General features: G+C 38.1%; 1 protein-coding gene across 5 annotated transcripts in view; it reads right to left on the reverse strand.

Annotated features, from left to right (window-relative positions):
* Positions 1-582: 582 nt before the first annotated feature.
* The window catches only part of LOC149557486 (uncharacterized), a 292999-nt gene continuing 271311 nt past the window's right edge, over positions 583-22270 (reverse strand). For all 5 annotated transcript variants that reach the window (XR_016364886.1, XM_089832140.1, XM_089832139.1 and 2 more), the window contains one exon: positions 583-1136. Coding sequence is in view for 4 of the 5 variants with exons in the window: in XM_089832140.1 (XP_089688266.1) it covers positions 981-1136 (156 nt within the window). In the remaining variant the exon portion in view is untranslated. The remainder of the gene's footprint in view (positions 1137-22270) is intronic.

Below are 22270 nucleotides of genomic sequence, written 5' to 3' on the forward strand. Positions count from 1 at the left end.
AATGTCAAAATATTTGCTGCAGTAACCTATACTCTCCTCGCATTTGAAAAGAGAAAGAGGGTATCACATAAGCAACTGGCGAAGAATATTCTTTTTCAAAGCATGCAATTGCTAAGAACAGAAGTTCATGATGCCGCAGTACAGACGTTTGATATGCAATGTAATTTCAATTTGAAGAAAATACTATATAAACTTGTTGAGAATTGATTATTTTGATAGAAATGTGGCCAGTTCTAGTGGTGGTGTATCGATAATGAAAATAGAGGCGTGTGCTATACATATCTGTACATTCAAATTAATATTTAGAATATACCGAATCATCTAGCATGCATCAAGGTATTTCGACCCCTTTCTATTCATTTGGTAGATTGGAGCATTGAACGGAAAAATTAAGATGCTAAAACTACTAAACTCTCCTTTATTTAACCATAAGACGTGTTATTGTGATATTCTTATTGCACTTGGTAGAAAATATACTTTTGTGGTTCTAGTAGCTGCTACATGTAAGATGCGTTCACAATAGGATATGTAACATTTATAATTTAATTATATGGCCTGATCTTTTTGCATTGAAAAATTGCATATACAAAAGCCCGCTTCAATATATTGGAAGCAATTTGAATCGTTCTCTTACAACCTCAAAAGCATGGTGCTATGATAATGCCATGCACTTTCTCTTTTTGTTGAAATTAAATTGATTCATAGGAAAGCAACACTGCAAAGTATCTCTTAGATTAAAGTACGAATCTCGCTAAATTGTATGATCCAAAAAATATGCAGTACTGCTCCCTAACAGAACTTAATCCCCACGAATGAACTAGCCAACAATGATTCTCCAAAAACACTTCCATCAATTTCAAATAATAACATAAATACACCAAACAGCAAGGGTGATCTTTCTAATTTTAAGACCACAAAAGAAATCACAAGCTGCTCCAACAATATCCTTCAACTGGAGAAGAATAGTCTGAGGCTCCCTCCTATTGTATAACTTGATCCATCTTTGAAGCTGCAAACTGCAACAGCTGATCACAACATTTTATATTCTGATGGCGCTCCTGAGTTCTTTTTGCCACTTCAAATACAATTTCTGGATATTGAGATGCATATTCTTTTATTACTTTGTACACTCCGTCCTGAAAGAAAAAGACATATATATGTATAATTAGTGTTTAGTTTTACAGTCCATGCTCAGTGCTAATGCATATCTACCACAACTTGGGAAAGCAAAATATTGCAACGCAACCAACCATATCAATTCAAACACACTAAGAAAACTGTATTTTTTGTTCACTAGAGATTTAGCTGTACCTTGAAAGAATATAGGTGCATTGGAAATTGAGGATAACATTGTATACCCTCTTCATGAAAAAGGATTGCAACATATTTTTAGAAAATTTCTCATATAGGGATTTCTTTTTGATAGACTTCTCGATGGAGGAAGGCATGACAATGATTGAATGTGCCAATTGCAGTAAGCAATTTTAAGATCTCATTTTCCGATTTTCCTCATTCAAAAATGTTATCTTACATTGTTCTAAAGGTCCTCATAATGATTCAGGCAGAGGCTCAATTTTACTTTATTAAATGCCTGAACGGCAGGCTGTGTACCTGTCACAGCTGGGAGCATATGATCTTAACACATATTTTACAGGATAGTTCACCATAAACAGTGCAGATGAGTAAGGTAGAATAAATGTTGCAACCTATCATTGAGATTTCATTGGATTGTTTCTGGAATGCAATAACGAAAAAGAAAGTAGTATCTTTCCTACATAAAGAAAGATTAACATGTTGATATAAGATACATGTGTGAAATTGAGAAGTGTTGAAGATTATAGCTGCGATAGAGATCTTTACCTCTGATCTTGCATATGATTTATTCAATATGTCTTTAGTTTGGCTTTTGTTTCAAATTGAGATAATGCCTCTGTATTGGTAATATTTCCATCATGTTCATTTGTATATTTCTCATCAGTGTTACAGGACTCTACAAGTCCTGGCAAGATTCCGTGAGCCCCGAGCTGAGTCATGCCTCCAGAGATTTTTTTTTTGGCCTCTAGACTCTGACTCGGCTGAGTCTTGGCAGAGTCCATGGACTCTCCTGACTTTGACAGTTCTGTGGCCAGGAGTCCTCCATGGCCAGCTAAGTCATGAAGTAAAAAATAAACATTTTAATTTTTTTTAATGATTTGTTTGGCTTTCATGATCGTATTGTAATATTGAGTTCCAAAAATTTGTCATGGTGATTCCCAATAAGGTAGTCAATATGGAAACTACTAAAAAATTTCTTGCATGTAGGAGGTATAAAACGTAACATTTTGTCTATAAAGAAGATTACAAATAGAATTTCACTAAATTTTTTGCCAAAAAAGCAGTGTCATATCACAGATGGTAATCACAAAGTCCTGGAACCAGGTATTAAAAATTTAAAACAGCACTATCAAATTTGCGATCATTACAACAAATAAAATGCTTTCCTTTTAAAGAATTGGACATCTCCAAAACAATAACAGTTTTAAGGTTTGTAAAAGATTGGAAAAACAAATATTTATTAAACCGGCCATTTGACAAAGTTACTAGATGATGACATTGGAGCAATTAAGTAGTTGATATCATTCCAAAAATTCATAATGATCTTTCTAACGTAGATAAGAGAGAGACTAACATAATACTCAAGGATAAATAAGATCATTCCAATGTAGATAAAATAAATATCTAATTTATATTTAATCATTTTGTCAAATTTATATTATCCCTTTGTATTGACAAATATTTCAAAATAATAAATATGTATATATATTACCACCCATATTAATAATTATATATATTACATAATATTGTATAAAAAATAAAGGTAATAATCCTTAACTTAATCATTCCTTAGAATCTGCAATGTTTAATCCCTTTGCCAACAACAAAAATGGCATAAGTCATTTGTTTCTGTGTAATTCGATGGAACCGTCCCTGGAGATATTTGAATTCAAACACTGGCGTATAATTTGAAATGTGTTGCTTCTTGTGCTTGCAAATCCTGAGATGCCCGTCTTCCTTTAAAACATCAAACTTGGATTACTATTATTGTACGAGGCATCTTCTAGGTGGTGATCTGTTCCTAATGTATGTCTGCAATATACAGACCCAATATTTCTTTGGATGTCAATTCATGCATTGTGTGTGAGCATCTCTCCAATCCGAGATTTGTTTATATGCGATATTGAGGTCGATGTATTTGCGGAGAGAATGGGTGTCAAGCACAGAACCTCACAATGTATATTCGATTGGAATTTTGTCTTTAATCAATACTGATATTGGTTATCTTGTCTTCTTTCAGGAAGTAGATGCTTGTGATTAAGACAGTCTTCCTCTTTCACCGTCGGGTATTATTGGAATGCAAAATTTTGTTTCTTCCTCTTTTTTTGTTAACAAATGCTTTGACGGTACTATTGCCCTTGCCTGATACTTGTTGCTCCTTACCTTCTCAACTTGTATTTGTCTTAAAACTACCGGTTGGATTTATTGTTTCGTTTTCAACAAGTTTGGACCAACAATAAGTGTTCGTTCTCCCCGTTTGTAAGTTTTCTTCTCCCTCAATGAACATTCTCTCAATGATATTTCGGCTTCTATCAATAGTCATTTAATGGTTTCAGACCTTGCTATCCAAACAATGGCCAACAATGGCCCGTGAATTGGTTGTGCGCCCAATGGTGATTATTCGTCCTTGGTCTAATCTATTGTGACCTATATGATCTGCTCCCTTGTTATAAAATATTGAAGTGAGTGACAAGGGTGTCGAAAGCAACCCTTGATGCCTCTGTGTCCCATCTTGATTCTATGTGTGTATGGATGTTTGTTATTTCGGGGAATTGTTGCCCTTCTAATTCAAAAACAGGTGTTAGTATAAATGGTGATCTCTAAATTATGTCCATATCTCTCTGTTGTGGGTATTTAGAAATCAAGGTATAGAGTATGCTACATCTCCTTAGCATAGAATCTATATGCTCTGCAACTGATAACTATCATTCATTCGCTGTTCATTTCAGACATACCTATTGTAGCGATATAATCAACTTCTCAATATCATTGTTGTTCATAAAATCTAGTAGGCTTGGTAGACCTCAGCTCTGATACCATGTTGTTTTTCTAAGGACCACTGCAAATGTAATAGCACTGCCATGTTTTTGGTATGTGTGTTCCAAATGGCAGCAACCTCTAATTTATAATGAGAAAAGGCTATGAAGAGACATGTCTATTCAATAATAACAAATAACAATATCTCACATAATAATATATTACTTGATTAATATATAGATATATATTATATCTCACACACACACACACACACATCTGCAATTTAGTCTCATAGTTTATCCAACTAAAGCTACCGAACATCACCAGTTTTTGCATCCTCGAGCGCTACATCCTTCTTCATATGGACCATTCTCTTTAGCTCTATCATTTATATTATCCTCGTCATCATTTTTGCTAGACTGCCTTTAGGGCATTCTGCATGGTTTGTGTTGGCATCATGAAGTGTTTCTATTTATGTTTGTTGAGATTATGTCCAACTGGCAATGGTTCTCTTATTCATTCCTTCCTATTTGTCTACCTTCGCATTTGCTGGATAGACAAAGTCTTGACTTTGTGGTCTCATTGTGTTTTGCTATTATCCATTCATGGTCCTACAACTATCCTCGATTTGTATTGGCATTTATCATAAGTATTAAGAGGATACTGTCAGTAGTTTTGTAATTGTTGACTCTTGGCCTTCTGTGTACAATATGTCAGTTACAGTTGGTGTTGTATGGTTCATGTAATGAAAAAATCAATCAAGACTATTCTTACGATAGTACAGCGTTATTGTATTAATATCATCAGGTTCTTTGTGTAGTCTGTTTTTAAGATGAATATTGCATTTGATGAGGTGGGCGTCTTCAAGAGAAAGATTATAGACTTTATTTTCAGAGCCTCTTTGGTGTGATAATTGTTAAGTTTTGAGTGTGGGATCATCTTCTATTGTAGTTGTAGCATCGTTGGAAGCAAATTTAGAGGTCATCATGATTTTGTAGTATGTATGCAGTTGGATATTTTATGAAGATAATAGTGGAGTCTCAATGTGTGGTTTGAGCATTCTTGTTATCTTTCACTGTTGGTTATATAGTCTGTTGCGAGTGTTTTTTGTAGGTGACACTCATATGTATTTCTATGGTGTTTATCAATTCTGGTTGAAGACATTGAGTATTAGTGGAAGGATATTTGAGTCAATATCACAGTAAAATGAATTTATTATAGCTCTCATTGAAAGTTTGAAGTCAAGACATATGCTTGTCATGTTAAGAGATGACAAGACATATGAATAATATCTCAAGTGTCAAAGAGAGTAAAAAGGGAAATTAAGGGTATGTATGCATCTCAAACCATGACGATGGAGAAGATGGGAATTCAGATCGAAAGAAAATCTTATTTGGCTCACTCTTTATTTCATGCCGTAGGAAACCGAAAGGAAGCCAGCACAAACAGCAACGCAGGAAGGCACAGGGAACCAGAAAGCAACAGGAAACTAGGTCGGACCCATAGACAGCAATAGGGCATCAAGAAAAAGCAAGCTGACCAAGAGCATTAGGGCATCACAGGTAACGAAACCCTTTTATTTTATTGGCATCGAGATATTAATCGGTAAGTCCAAGTGCCCCACTCAGCAATCACTTGCTTACACATTGCTTTCCCCAAAATTGCTTTGTCGATTCCATATCATACATGAGTATGCACAAAACTTCTACACTAAAATGTGTCACTATCTAAACAAAACGCAAAAACCATAAAGAATCTATAATAAAATACCAATGATAACGACATGGTTCTCAAGGAAGGAATAAACGGGGGGAATCACAGAAGCACCAGTAGGGTTTCAGATTGATGAGAAGATACTTGCACAAGTCTCATCGATCAATCAACCAAAGATAAGGGAGGCATAGTGAGGAACTATGGGTTCACTGGGCACAACATAGGATCTAAGAGTAACAGTGTGGCAGGGGATCATATGATCAGTGCACTTGTAACAACAAAACAATAAGTAAGTTTGGGGGAGGCTGCCGAACACGACATCTCTAGTAACAAAAGTAGTTCTGACACATGAAGATAGTTTAATACAAAACAGGATCATCAAGTGGAATCAAGGGAGCTTCCTCATTCTTCTAGGACCCACAACCGGACACATGAGTTTGTTCAGTCTTGGAGGAACAAATGGCAATCTACCCACAAACATTTTAAGCTTTCCACAAGTTAGCAGACCACCTATAGGAGGAAACTACATTTACGTGAATGCCAAATAGTATAAAAGAATAATTAGATGGAGAAAGATACAAAAGATTAAATATGCAAAAAGAGGGAAGCTTGCAGCTTTACTTCCAAAACCGATACCACACGTCCCAGACAGTACAAAGGCGGGGGAACAGAGTTTGAGGCTGACTGAAATCTCTGAAATAGTTAAGCAATTTAATTATATCAAAGGTAAAGGGAAGACAGATAATTCTCAGGCAATGGATATAGTGGAGGATGGTCTGTCAAATAATTACAGCCTCACGAGGACACCCATGACGTGGTACCCGGACATCTTTGTAAACGACTTGGTAGCTATGAAGGAGAGGGTGTGGACACTTGAAGAGAGTAGCCAAATATAAAGTATCACAATGAAAAGAGTCACTGAAGATAACTGGAAACTAGCAATGGAGGTCAAGTCACTTAGAGAACAAATTCAAAAATTGCAATTTAATATGGAAAAAGGAGAGTATGAATTAATATTGTTAAGGAAAGAAGTAGGGGAAAAGAGGACAACAACAAGTATCGTGGTAGGAGGGGCTAAGGAAGGAGACAAAAACCTGCAAATGAAAAATATACAAGATGCCATGGCCAATATGGAAATGAAAAAGAATCAACTCAGAGAGCAAATTGAAGAAGTTAGATTATGGGCTAACATAGTAAAGGGGCCAGTAAACACTTCTATTGACAACATAGAAAAAAGAGTTAGGAGGCAGATTAGAGAGGAAAAAGAAAGAAGTGAGAAAGCAACAAATATCGTCATCAAAGGGCTACGAGACTATGGAAAATAGGAAAATACGATAGATCTAGTTAAAGACTTCTTTAAAGACCAATTAGATTGGCATGGAACAACCATACAAGCATAGAGAATTCGAAAATGGATAAGAGGAGGCAACGACAGACATGTTAGAATGACAATGAGGAACAACATTTTAAGTAGTAGGAAATTTCTCAGCGGCACACACATATATCTTGATGATGACCTCACCTTAACTTAGCAGGAAGAAAGAGGGAAGGAATGGGAAAAAGTGAAAACAATAAGAGAAAATGGCAAATGGGTGTGGCTACAAAATGGCAGAGCCCAAATCAGTGACAAAATCATACACAATAAAAAAGAACTTGGGCCTACCTAGGAACATATAACTATAGTCAGTTGGAACTGTAAAGGTCATCTTTGGAGAAGAGGACCTGAGTTAGGGCTGATAGCTAGAGATAATGACATCATTATGCTTACCGAGACCCATGAATATGATGGAAATAGGGTTCCAGAATTTGAGGGGTATAAGAACGTATCACTATGGAATGAGAAGATAGAAAATGATAAGGGGCATCACTGTTATCATTAAAGAAACTTGGAGCAGATTTATAAACTTGGAGAAAGAAAATGTAAACAAGCAATATATGGATAAAAATAACAGAGAATTAGATTTCTACAATGGTGACTGTCTACTACTTCACCCCAAAAGGCTCAAAAATGTATAAAAAACATATACTGGATCAAGAAGACCCGTTCGCTGCACTCAAAAAAGACACAACAGCCTTTAGCTCTCAAGGGGAAATAATGATGATAGGTGATTCCAATGCTAGAATGGCAAACAACCAAACTCTCAATCTCAAGGGGAGTTACAAACAAAGCAAAGACCCAGCTTGGCTAGAAGGACACAAAAATGGGAAAGATCATCACAGGATAGCACTTGAAAGGTTAATCACTTTGGAGCTGAATTACTAGGCTTATGCTGCCTATATAACATGGTCATATTCAATGGTATGGAAAAGTGGCCTAAATTAGGTGGAATCACATGCAAAGGGCACAATGTGCAAAGTGTTGTAGATTATGTCATATGCTCACAACACTGTGTCCCAAAGGTAATTAACTTTGAGATAGAGGATTGCCCCATGGAGCTAAAATTTGACCATAACCTCATCTTGATAAGGGTAGCCACTCACTTTAAAGATCAACATATTGTCTCAAAACCTTTATAGAAGAGGAAGATGATTCCAACCGGCAAAGTTTTAATGACACAAGAAAACCATAATATTTTCCGAGACTCTCTTTTGCGGTTGTCTAGGGTCCAGGGAAAGCATTTCAAGTCTAATAAACAACATTCCATGGACAAAGATATTCTTGTTCTTACTATCATTAAAGCCCTGAAGGAGAGTAAAAGATCTAAGGCCACAAGAGAAGCCAAGAACACTTTTCTAGTCAATCCATGGTTTGATGAGAAGTGCAAAATGGCAAAAAGGAATTGGAAAAAGAACATGAACAAAAAAAGTAGAAAGGAATATGATCAACTGATTAAAAAGAAGAAAGAGGAGTATGTGAACATGAGAAGAATTGAGTTGATTAATCTTGGTAAATGCAGCCCCAGAAAGTTTTGGAAAGAGCTTCAGTAGAGAAAAACACAGATAGAGAACAACATCACAGGAACCAATGGATGGAATATGCCAAGACCCTCTATGAGTGTGATTTAGGAGAACATAAAACCATGGTAACCGAGACAAGAAGTGAGTTATTCAGCCAGAAGGATATAAAATAAGGCATAAGGAGGTTAGTTGCTAGTAAAGGGCAAGATATAGATGGGCTACAAGCTGAATACTTAAAATGGGGTGCTGAAACTCTGACACCACACATCACCAAGATTTTCAACAGTGTCACTAGAGAAGGCTTCCCTATAAATTGGACAAGTGTGGTGATCCCACTCCACAAAGTGGAGATATAAACAACCCTTCTAATTACTGAACCATCATGATCAATCCACTCTTCGGAAAGTTCTTTCGTAGCATGGTAGAAAAAAAAAATCAGCAAATGGGCTGAAACAGAAGGCAAAAGAGAAAAAAGGAAAGCAAGCTTTAGATCGAAACACTCTACTATAGATCACGACATCACTCTCAGATACTTGATAGAGAAAGTTTAGGACACTTAGGGGCCCGAGGCTTTCTGTTGTTTTGTGGACTTTAAAAAAGCATTTGACACAGTGACACGTAACAAACTTTAGGACAGAATGGAAGAGTTGGAAGTTCCTAAAGAACTTAGGTTTTCTGTTCACTGATTGTATGAGCAGGTCAAAGCTAAAAATAGAACAATGGAAGGTCTATCAAAGGATTTTGGCAGCAAAATTGGGGTTAAGCAAGCGTGTCCACTATCTCCAACTTTATTTGGGCTCTATATTGACAAGTTAGAAGAATGGATAAACAAGACCAATCGTGAGGGGGTACAGCTGGCCCACTTTGTGATAAGATTGCTCTTATATGCAGACGATCTCATAATAATTGCTAAAATGGCTAAAGGTTTGAAAGAACACTTGAAAAAACTAGAAAGTTTTTCCCATGAAGTGGAAATGCAAGTGAACACTAGAAAAACCAAAGTTATGATCTTCTCGCTGAAGAAGAATAGGGGTATACAGGATGAGTTTCTGTTTGAGGGTAACCCTCTTGAGATTGTGGACTACAAATACTTGGGCATAGATTTTCATAACAAACTCAATTGGGATACATGCAGATCAAAAAGGATCCAAGGGGGTGGGAAGGCATTGTATTCTTTACAAAACAGGTACAGGAACGTAGAATTATGGGATTGGACGACCATGAAAACTCTTTTTGGTTTGCTGGTCACTCCAGTTATTCTATACGGATGTGAAGTGTGGGGTGGTAGTATGTCCGAACAGAAATGGCAATAGGTAGGAAGAATTCAAAAACACTTCATCACATGCAATCTTAAAGTCAAGACCATGGTGCCATATGAGATCTTATTGGCGGAGGTGGGTTCCTTTGTGTTAGAAGCCATTGCATTGGTCTGGATGCTAAGCTATTTAAAGAAAACCCAAGGTTTAGAAACACATCGCTGGCCCAAGCTAGTCATAGAGGGAAAATTTGTCAGGCGAAAAAGCACATGGATGAAGCAAAATGACAAAGGGATGTGAAAATGGGATATCAACATCCATACTTTCCTGGATAACATTAAAGAAATAAAGAAGTTTGTCATGGAAAAATTTCGCAATATTTTATGGACAAGACACATAGGGCGAAAAAAATCTTATTACATTAAAGAATTTAACCCCACTTCTAGTCATGATGAAAAGGCCTATATAAGAACACCTATTAATTGGAAAGCAAAAATACTGATGGCACAACTCGGAACTAGTTCACACTGCCTGCAATGTGAAACTGGTAGATGGCAAGTTCCAAAGGAAGAGTGTGCAGACAAAACATGTTTATTCTGTAATGTGGGAGTAGTAGAGATGGAGCAACACTTTGTCAAGGATTGCCTGGCATAAAGCAACATCAAATCTGGTTATACAAAGATATTGCAAAACAAGGACTTCAACTACTTATTCGAAGAAGATCAAGTGAAGAGAACAACGACTTTGATTATCAAACTTCAGAGGAGAGACAAGTTAACCAAAACTTTGCAGCTAGATTAGTTCTACTCTTGCCTTGGGGGGGTGATTGTGTAGGTCCCATAGGCTACTTTAGCCTCGTGGATGTCATAAAATCTATCATATCATCATATCATGCATCCCTATGTTATGGATGCATTCACTTTAGCAAGTGCTATGATCATCATATGAATGTTGATCTGCGTTTATTGTTCAATATTCTTAAAAGAGATTATTGTGTATTTATCCATATTTGTGTGCGCGTTGAGATCCTTCTCAAAAAAGATTAGATAACAAAGAGATAAGTATTCTATGATAATACCTTTGAATGTTGATCATGAACTTTTGTTAAATTAGTGGGAATAGTGTACGTTTTTAGCATTGATCTCTATATTTCTCTTCATGACAGGTTTTGATTCTAAGAATTATTATTAATCTCTCTTGGTTGTAGGATGGATCAAGAAGCAACAGGATGCTGAGAGATTATATTTAAAGTCGTGCAGGTTGTAGTACTGAACATTGGGACACTGCTTGCAGCCATTGGGGTGAGAACTTCAGATGATCCTTGGAACATTGTATCACCATTTCTACAGGGTATAGCTAGGTCTTTTGATCATCCTAATATATCTCGAGACTCAATTGAAAAGTGGTCTCTCTCAACTATTTTCTCAGATATTTCCTTTCGAATATCCTCGATTTTAGTGAAGATCTCCAATAACCCTTTTGCACCAATGCCTATCACGTCGATCCATTCATTGAATCTACCAGTTTTGCACCTTCATTGAGCTTTAATGGCATCAAGAAGATCTACTTATTCTTTGGAGATTACTCCTCATTTCTTCCTAATCATGAGCTTGATCCAAGATACTATTTGGTCCTTTGACCATTTCCTTGAGCTTGGCTTTATTCTTTGTAATGGAATGAGTTAGATGCAAAATTGTTTCTGAACACTTTGTTCTGAAGGAGACAAAATTGTTCCTCCACTGAATCTAAATGAATATCTAATGTGGCTCGCTTTCAAGTGCAACCTTCAATATGGCCTCCAGATTAGCTGGGTTAATGGGACCCACTATCTTTGTAACACAATCCTTAAGAGCTTCATTTTGCTTTTGAAGTGCTTGGATTTTAGTATAAACTGCATCAATGCACTTAAATAAGTGCTTCACACCTAGCACAGCTAAAGCTTTCTCGCCTTCTCAGGTTGGCTGATTGAAATCAATCTCTTCTATCTTATAGTCGTCAAGTGTTAATCTAGTGACGTTTGACTAGTGAAGAGGAACTTCAATCTGTGCCATCCAGCATCCAGCATCCTGTCTTATCCTACATTACGCAAGACATCCTATGAGCCTCTTTTCTTACCATAGGTGGCTGAAAGGACTATCCTACCTTGAGCATGTCTATGTCCTCTTTTGTGGTATAGGTTCTCTTCCTCGGCTGTATTGCCTTAGACAACCATACTAACTTTGTAGACTGAGACGATGACTCTAGTTGGACCTCTTCTTGTCCATTGGTAGAAGGAGCTTCTACTTCATGCTCACCATTTCTTGTATCTTCTACCTATTCCTCGTTAACCTTCTCCATTTTCTCTTCTATCTGTTCTTTCTATTTGGGATGGAAGAGTTGCACTTTCACTTAATGACACTTGTGGGATATCTAGCTCTGAAAGTATCCGTTGCTACTCATCAACTATTTTATCCTTATCATGATAAATTGCACCATATAAAAACTTTCACTATAAGTATGGAAAGGAACATGCAAAACTATCATTCATGAAACCATAAACAGTGCATTGATTTAATAAAGATTAACTATCCAACCGTGTGGAAAAAACAAGCCCATTCATAGAAAAGGTGGAATATTGTTAGAGCTCAGACCTTGAGAGCTCTAATACCATGTTAGAGTTTTAGGTGACTCTACATAGCCCCCAGGGTCAAATGAAAATCCAAGATAACTTCCACAAGAGATTGGTAAGACAATTGCATTAAGATGCAAGAATGAATATTATCGATAATGGACTTCCTTGACATGATTGAAATGTATATAATAGGCCTCCTTATAGGAAAGATGATAAGAGACAATGATAAGAAGAAGATAAGCTATCACCTACACAAGGTGGAATCACATGTCCACCAAAGGTGGATCATACTCCATTATACAATGAAGTATGTGCAATATTGAGGATGGTAATGTGATATGTGCACTAAAGGTGGAATGAGATAACAACTACCACCACCTACAACGGAATTCTCCTACACTATGTGCTTAGTTGAGGTGCAAACTCCTAGGTGTCTCAATGACAAACTACTATGCATTGCATTATCCTAAGATTATAATTGTAATTAGTGAATATTTAATTACAACAAAAAATACCTATTCACTTCCATGTTGCCCTAGGAGATGCCACCAACGGAATGGAGAAAGTTGATGTTGTAAAATAAAACATTCCATCTAGCCAGTGGGTTGTTGTACAAGATGGGAGTCGACCATATGTTGTACAAGCGTGTCATGGAGGAGGAAATCTTGAGGAAAGGACTGGCAATAGGGCGCATCGGGCCCAATGCCACCACACGGAACATACTTCTAGTAGAGTTGTGGTTGCCAACGCTCCAAACTAATGCATGTGGTGCTTGGTTGTGACACTTGCCAAAGGTTAGGCAAGCCATTTAAAAGAGATATCATGCTATTATTTCCTCCATAGACCCACGAGCTCTTCAAAAGGTGGGGTTTCGACTGGTCAAACCTTTGAAGATAAATGTTGCACAACAAAGCACGTATATAGTGGTAACAACTAAGTATTTGACAAATTGGGCAGAGGCAAAGGCACTTCTGGATAACACGACCTTAGGATAGCTTGATTTATCTATGAGAAAATCTTGACATGTTTTGGCATACCCATGTTGTCGGTAAATGTATAATGTAGCCGATGGGTAGAATAGTATCCGAACGGGCGTGTGACGCTTGAGTCACCCCTTCGGAAAGGTATATGTACACGTCCAAGATGGACTGTGGTAATCATCGATAGATCATTGTAGCCATTGTAATCGGATTGTAATCTGCAAGTGCATACATGAATAAAGTACCTGTTCTGAATTGAGTCGTGTTATACATGTGTTAAACTTCTTACCCTATGCGGTAAACATTTGGTGCCGTTGCCAGACGAACCTGGAACGAAGGAATGATATGAAGATTGATGCTGAATTTGCCAAACAAGGATCGGAACAAGGTAAAAGATAAAAATGAACTAAGTACACCAAAAGAAATTTTAATTTTAACATAGCAAGCAGAGCGCAAACAGAGACTTCAGCAAATTGCCGAGGGGCACCGAAGGGGTGAAGAGGCACAGACGAAGGGAGTGCATTCAACTAGTAGGCTGAGGAGTGCTGAGGAATTGCTGGAAGAAACTCGACAATGCTTGAATTTGGTGGAGGAAACAAGGGAAGAATTCCTTAACCTGTATATGCCGAGGGGAGTGTCCGAACGGAAGGGAAGCAACTCGCACGGCTCAGAGTGTCAAGGAAGCACGAGCGTGGAGTGATCTTTTCGTTCCCGATACACCGGATGAATGGATATAGGCGGAGAATAGAACGTCACTTGAAGACTTTTCACCAGACAACGCAGTTGTTGGAAACAAGACTGTAGTCCAGAACAGCGCGGGAGCACAGAACAGTGCGGGAGCTTAGAACAATGTGGGTACACAAGTACCTCAGAATCAAAGACAAGTAACGATGGCTGGCCCTAAAGAAAAGTTACCCAAGTTTCATGGTGATGGTTCAACAGACCCTATTAGACATTGTAAAACGTGCGAAACCATATGGACGGCAAATGGTGTGACGGATGAGGATGATTGGGTAAGACAATTTCGAGTGACCCTACGGGGTGTGGCGATAGATTGGTTTTGACACCAGTCCTCAGAAACTTAATACATGGGAGAATGTTAAAAAAGAATTTATAGCAGAATTCAGATTACTCTGAGATGATAATGAAATAGTGGTAGAAATCTACAGCACCAAACAAGGAAAGAATGAGACAGTCCGAACCTATGCCAGACGATTGAAAGAATTGATCAGAAAGATGGAGAGTCAACTAGCGGATGGGTTGAAAAAACGGTGGTTCGTGGAGGGGCTACAACCGGCTCTTAAAAAGAAAATGAAGATAGTACCACCGGCATCGTACGCCGATGCATATACTCATGCCATTGATTTGGAAAGCGAACAGAAGATGAGTAAGAAGAAGAAACATAAGCCCTCTGATTCAGATGATTCATCCTCAGAGAGTTGTAGTAGTGATGAGCAATCGAACAAGAAGGTGAAAGCGCTACAAAAAGACATGCTGTGGATGATGAAAGAATTCAAAAATTTGAAAAAGAATCCAAATACGGTAAAAGGAGAACTATGGTGCACAGATTGCAAGCAGGACGGCCATACGAAGGGTTCATGCCCGAAGAAGCAGTTTTGTGACATTTTGCCAAGTGGCGAGGCATTCTCTCTAAGAGTGCGTGTTTAACTTGAAAGCAAAAGGACATCAGCAGGTGTTACTAACGCAGGAAGCGTCGAACAATAGCAACAACGCGGGCAATGATGCAATTTCAAGTGGATATCGAAATAATAATAGAGGTGGAAGGGGTGGAAACAATAACAAAAACAATGGAGGCTAGAGTAGAATACAATATGATGCGAGTGGACGGCCGATGATACAGTGCCGGGCATGTAATCTTTGGGGTCACTTCGCAAGGGACTGTACTACGAAGGAGGCGCCACAACTACTGTGCAGATGGTGTGGTCTAGGGGACCATGAAGATTCAAAATGTCCAAAGCAAAGCATAAATTTATTAAGTATTGAAACAAGTAATGAGAACGTGTTGGCGATCACGTGGGAGCAGGCGAGGAAGGCAAAATATCCAAATGCGGAAGAAGAAAAGGAGAGGTTACAAAAAGGTCGAACAGAGATAGAGAAGCAGATGAAAGTAGAGAAGTCACAAGTAAAAGACACTGCGGAAACTCCGAAAAGAAACTTGGCAGAACAAAACATGATGAAACAGATAATGCAAACAGAAGTGCCAATTAAATTAAATGATCTTCTCACCATGCCACAGCTGCGTACGGCTATTATAATTATGACACCGTCCCCGAGAGTAACGGAGGAAGCAAAGGATAGTACGGAAACAACCACAGTAGCAACAACAGACTCGATGTTACTAGCACTTACGACAGGTAGACACCCAACAGTGGTGGAGATGGGCATTCTAGGTACGGTGCTAACGGATACAATAGTAGATGGAGGATCGGGAGTGAATGTATTGCCAGAAGATATTTGAAAAAAACTTGGACAACCAACACTATGGCCACCCACCTTTTAGTTACTTACAACAGACCAACATGGGATAAATCCCTTGGGTTCATTGATGGCACAGCCAGTAACAATTGGGACACAACCATTTTTACTGGATTTCGTGGTCATTCCATTAAAGAGAAGAGGGTACGACGCCATCTTGGGACGGGGGTGGCGGGTGCAAGCTAAGGTAAAGCATGATTGGAAAAGGAACACCCTGTCAATGGAGAAAGAAGGCAGGGGATTTATAATCGATTTGCATACACAGATGGTAGGAGAAGAAGCAGCGTCGTCGGACTCAGAAGGCGAAGGCGAGAATGACGACGAAGGGAAAAAAAAGGATGGAACCAGATGATGAAGGGGTGCTGAGATTAGGAGGGTCAATTGATGACGACCTAGATTCAGTAAATGGATTGCTACATTGGCAAATGGAAGATTATGAGGTCTTTCTGAGCTACAATATTTTGAGTATCGAGGAGGGAAGAGAAGGCCATGAGTTTCCGAAGGAGTACAGTGAACTGAAGGAGGGGGAAGCGCAGGTGGATGAAACACTTGCCCATACGTTTAGTAAAGATAAACCAATGAAGTATGAAGAGCCGACGGTGAAAACAATAAACTTGGGTGGTGAGGAAAATCCGAAGAACATTCTTGTAGGAGATGATTGGAACCCAGTATTGAAAGCGGCAGCTTGGACGTATAAGGACTTAAAAGGAGTGCCACCAAAGATATGTGTCCACCAGATACCATTAATCGAAGGTGCGGTACCCGTACGGAAGCAGCCGTACCGAAGGAATAAGAATTATGCAGCATGGGCCGTGGAAGTTGCACAAAACAGGTGGAAGGTATGGCGTCAGAAGCGTTTAAAATTGAACAATTTTCAACCCGATCAGTTAGTACTGAAGTATAATGGACGAAATGAAATCAAGCTTGGAAAGTTCAAAGTTAAATGGGTTGGACCGTACAAGATACGGGAAGTTGGATATAACGGAGCAATTAAATTGTGGACACTAGACGGAAAAGAAATACTAGATGAGGTAAATGGATCAAAGTTGAAAATATACAGGGAGAGGAAGGATCCTCCGCGGGCAAATAGTTGAACGAAGAAAAGATGTCTGTAAATAATGTATATATGTATAGTATTAAAGTTGAATATAGTTTTAAAATGTCAAGTGATAAACTGTAGTTGTAAAAGTATGAAGTGATAAAAGGAAGCATAAAGTAAATGTATTAAGAGGCGAATTTTAAATATTAAAGTAATCGGGAGCAGAAGTTTGCCATACGGCCTTAGCAGAGACTATATAGAAGAGAAGCAAAATTAATAAAGTAAGACATACAATAAGGAAAAGTTTGGAGAAAGAGGCCGTACGGCCTTGGAAAGAAAATTGGAAGGAGTTAGATGACCGTACGGCTTAGTTAGATAGCCGTACGGCCCCAAAAAAGACTTGTGTTGAAAATCAATAAAATATTAAATATGGAAATCGAATAAAGTAAGTCTTCAATGACCGTACGACCCCTAGATGACTGTACGGCCTTGAGGCTTTTGTGTTTTATAAATGAAACCGTACTAGACCATATTGTACGGTGGAATTAGAGGAAGACCGTACGGTCCTAAGGCAAGTCGAAATACAGAGAATCATTGATGTCCGTATGGCCCTGGACATAAGTAAGGGATTAAGTAGAGAAACAAAGACCGTATGGCCTATTTGTACGGATTGGGGGACCAGTAGAAAGTGAAAAAGACCGTACGGTCTCAAGAAGCTAAAACGCTGAGTTGTGACCATAATAAAGCCTCTACGAAGGTATTCATCTGAGATCATTTCATCTATTCTCTAATACTTAAGAATATCCAGAGACGAAGGGACAACAAAATATCGATTTGGAGAAGAGAAATCTAGTGAACAGGAGTATCAGAGCTGTATGGAACAAGGAGAAGCTGTACGGCTGGAAAATAATTTCCTTGGGAGATCAAGCATATCCGTACTAAAAGCTCATGAAGAATAAAGTCCCTACGGTGGGATTAGAAAGGATTTCAAATAAGTTATAAGTTTAGAAGCCGTACCATAGAAACTATTCATAGAATTTGAAGAAGTCGTCCAGTACAGAAGTGAGGACAAGAAAGGAGATTGTGAAAAGTCTGTACGGAGGTAACTGCCAGAACGGTTTAAGATTCATTCAGAAACGACAAAAGGGTATCAGGAAAGGAAGAGGAATTGCTATAGCCGATTTGCAAAGCAAGTCTGCAGGAAAGAGGAAGTGGAAGAGCAAAAAAAGAAAAAAAAAACGACGACAAATTGAAACAGTTCGGAATGAGTAATGCATGATGCCAAAGGAAAGGGTAGACATAAGCAGTTGCCAGAAAGAGTGTGGAATTGGAAGAAAATAACAGAAATAGTGTGTTCCATGTAGTTTTGTGTGGGTTGCTGCCCCTCGACCCCGCTAGGGGTGTTGCCCCCTAGACCCCTAGTTGTTGCGGATATCAGTCAAGGGAAGTGTGACCAGTTGATGAGACCTAGAGCTGCTGTTGTAGGCATGAGTGTTTGTGTGTCTGAGGTGGCACTCAGAGTAGGTGTTTGGGCGTGAGGCCGTCTTGGTGGATGCATAGAGAGCTCAGGAGGAGCTGATCATCCAGTTGAAGGCAGTACGGCGACACTTGGCTTAGTGTAACCAGGAGTTGGAAACAGAGAAAGCGGCACGGGTGGCTATCAAGGTCAGCTAAGGAGACAGTATTGTGTTAGCAGAGGCTACAAATGCAACGTGGTTTAGAGACCAATTTGGTGCAAGCATGAGACAAATGTGAAAGTGATGTGGTAGAAGCAGATTTATCTTGTTGTACTTAGTCAGTTAATGTATTTTGTTGTTAATAAAATTTTGTAATGAATTTTGTTGTATTGTCGTCTGGAGATGACTTTTCTTTTGGGGGAGGATAATGTTGTTGGTAAATGTATAATGTACTCGACGGGTAGAATAGTATCCGAACGGGCGTGTGACGCTTGAGTCACCCCTTCGGAAAGGTATATGTACACGTCCGAGATGGACTGTGGTAATCATCGATAGATCATTGTAGTCATTGTAATCGGATTGTAATCTGCAAGTGCATACATGAATAAAGTACCTGTTCTGAATTGAGTCGTGTTATACATGTGTTAAACTTCTTACCCTATGCGGTAAACAACCCACATCCATTACGAGTGACTAAGGAGTGGATTTTGTGAACTAGGGCATTCAAAGTATGATAGTGGGGTTTCAGATATTCCATAACTTTTCAAGACTGTACTACCCTCAAGCCAATGAACAAGTTGAATCTACAAAAAAACCATTGGTGTTGATCTTGTATAGATCTTGTGGATTGAAACAAGAAGATCAGAAAAAAAGACTTTCAACCATGCTCTAGGAGTACCGCACCACCTATAAGGTGATAATGGGGTACACACCCTTCCAACTCATGTATAACTAGTAGGTTGTGGTACCGATGGAATACACTGTACGAATTCTTAGAGTCACATTAGAGAATCGGTTGGGAGATAGAGAGTCTAAAAGAACAATTATTTAACTTGTTAAAGTCAAATGAACAATGATTGACAGAACAATGGGCTACCAAGGTGGCTCAATGGCGGAGAAATTTATGGCACAACAAACATCTCTTGCAATTGAACTTTTAAACAAGTCAGTCAATTTTGAAATATATTAGTCATACTGAAATCAAGCCTAGAAAGTTCAAGGTCCTTGGCTTGGGCACTATAAAGTAAGAGGTGGGAAACAATGGAGCTTTGAAGGTGACTATCGAGCAAAATAGACTAATTAAGGAACAAATAAATGGGTCCAAAATGAAGATCTACCAAGAAAGAAAAGCACACATAGCAATAAACATGTTGGGGTATGTCCAAAATGAAGATCTACCAAGAGAGAAAAGCACATAGCAATAAACATGTTGGGGTATGTCCAAAATGAAGATCTACCAAGAGAGAAAAGCACATAGCAATAAACATGTTGGGGTATGCTACTAAGTGAGATCAAAGAATCAGCTAGGAAAATGAGATTACGGAACATCCAATAATTAGGAAAGAGCAATACAGGTGAGACCTAGATTGAGCCAAGTTGATGATGGATCCTGAGGACTGACTTGCAAGGAAGCATGAGGGCATCGTACTACCCAAAATGCACAAGCACCTCACAAATGAATTGTTTGGACCTCTTTCTCTATGAGTGAGAATAAACATATATTGGAGATGGAGGGCACCATATGGAGGGAGAAGTAGCTTTTGGCATACAACAATGAGGAGGGAGCATAAGAACAATGCAAAACTAAGTAGGCAGCCAATAGTGTGAGACTCTAGAGGAAGGCTTTGAGGAAGATATTGACCTAGAGGAATATGGCACCACCCTTGGAGCATGACTATAGATGGAAATAAAGATCATAACTTGAGAAACAATGACCCAAATGAATTGCGAACCTATGAATATAATAAAGACTAGGTCTAGATTATAGTCCAAACATCGCAGATGCTAACTCAAACAAATGAATGATCATTGAATCAATCACACAAGCTGTACAAATTGGCGAACTGAACAAAGTGGAAATAGAAATACTTTTGGTTGATACAAGATTGCTCCGAACCCAAGGTGCTCTTGCATCATTCCTAAACAAGGGTTTGCCTAAGGAAAACAACTGTCCTCAACCTTTTTCCCCTTCTTTTAGTCCCGATTACATCTATAAATGTAAATATTGTGCCTTCACCTACAATGCAATCTTAAAACCCTCAAATTGCAAATTGGTCTATTTTTAGTCTTTTGTCCCCTTTTTGTGTCATATCAAGTGTTTCATCCATCATATCATGTGTCATGCCAAGTTGGTGTCAAACATGGAAATTCTCTGAATCCAACACTATAACTTCATTTTGGGTGCTCTCATATACACTTCACACATCTTCCATCACCTTCAAAGAGAAGCTCCCCAAAGAACTAGAATAAGACCAAGCAGGAGTTCGAGGTTAGAATTGGTCAATGAAGGGCATAATAATAATCAAGAATGCAAGTTCATGTTCATAGATGCACTCATCCATGTACCAAGAATCTGAAGACTTCACCTAACCTAAATATTTCTATGTATTGGCAACCTTGTAGCAGGAAGCCCACTTAGAACAAAGGATGATGTTTATTAAAGTTGTGTCTTGCGACGACACTTAGTTTATTCTTCATTATGCCTCTCAATAAAGGACATATGTTCTCAAACTACTTCGTGTTGAAACAAGTTTTCATGTGATGACATTATCTAGAGTTGATTGTGAGTATGGTTAGGCTGTCAAATAGGGATTTAAGATCAATTTTGTAGACTTTGAGATGCTCATTGTTTTTAGAAATAAAGTTAAGTTTTCAGAATTAATCTTATAGACTTTGAGCTGCTTGTCACATTTGAAACTAGTATAGGATGCTCAAACAAGTAAACAACTTGCAAACTTTCTATTCATCTGATGGTTAAATTTGTGTATGTAAGGTTTAAGCATATGTTTGAGACCTTGAGCTGCATGTATGTTTCATTTTTGTTCCTAAATTTATGAAGGAGTCATGACAAGACTTTGAGCTTTCATGAGTTTCTTGTTTTAAAGTTTGCTAAATTGTGCTTATGAGATTGTTGTAAAGACGGATCATGTATTTTGAAGTAAGAGAATATGATTAATGGAGTATACCTTCTCTAAAAGAAGAGTGTGGTGAATCTCATAGTTGGCACAATCGCCGAATAATCGGCGAGTTTCTACTAATCGCTGAGTTTTTGAGACTGGCGAGTTTTTTCCAAATTTAATCACGACTCGGCTAGAGAAAAAATCACCGAGTTTTTGTGAAAAAATTGCCAATTAATTGTCGAGTTTTTGCAAAAAATCGGTGAGTTTTTTAGAAAAACTCTTTTTTTTTAGAATTTTTATTTTTATTTTTATTTTTTGTTAAAAATAAAAGGCCTATATATATTATGTAAAATAGAGAGTTACAGTATGCTAGTAGAGCTAGGAAGAGGAAGATGTGATTGTAATGATGTTTTTACTTCTAGTTTGACACAAACTATTTACTATTATGCTTCCCGCCATCAGTATTCCACATGAGAATGCGATTTTGTACCCACTATATATTTATATATATTTAAACTCCTGCTTGTTTCTTTTATATCTAAACTCCTGCTTGTTTCTTTTGGGTTCTCTATAATAAACTCATTAGATGCATCTTCTCATTTAAATTTGCGAAAAAACATATTTTGAATT

This window comes from Cupressus sempervirens, chromosome 5 (genome assembly GCF_028749045.1).
Source record: "Cupressus sempervirens isolate cs-2001-9-10 chromosome 5, ASM2874904v1, whole genome shotgun sequence".
Classification (NCBI taxonomy): domain Eukaryota; kingdom Viridiplantae; phylum Streptophyta; class Pinopsida; order Cupressales; family Cupressaceae; genus Cupressus; species Cupressus sempervirens.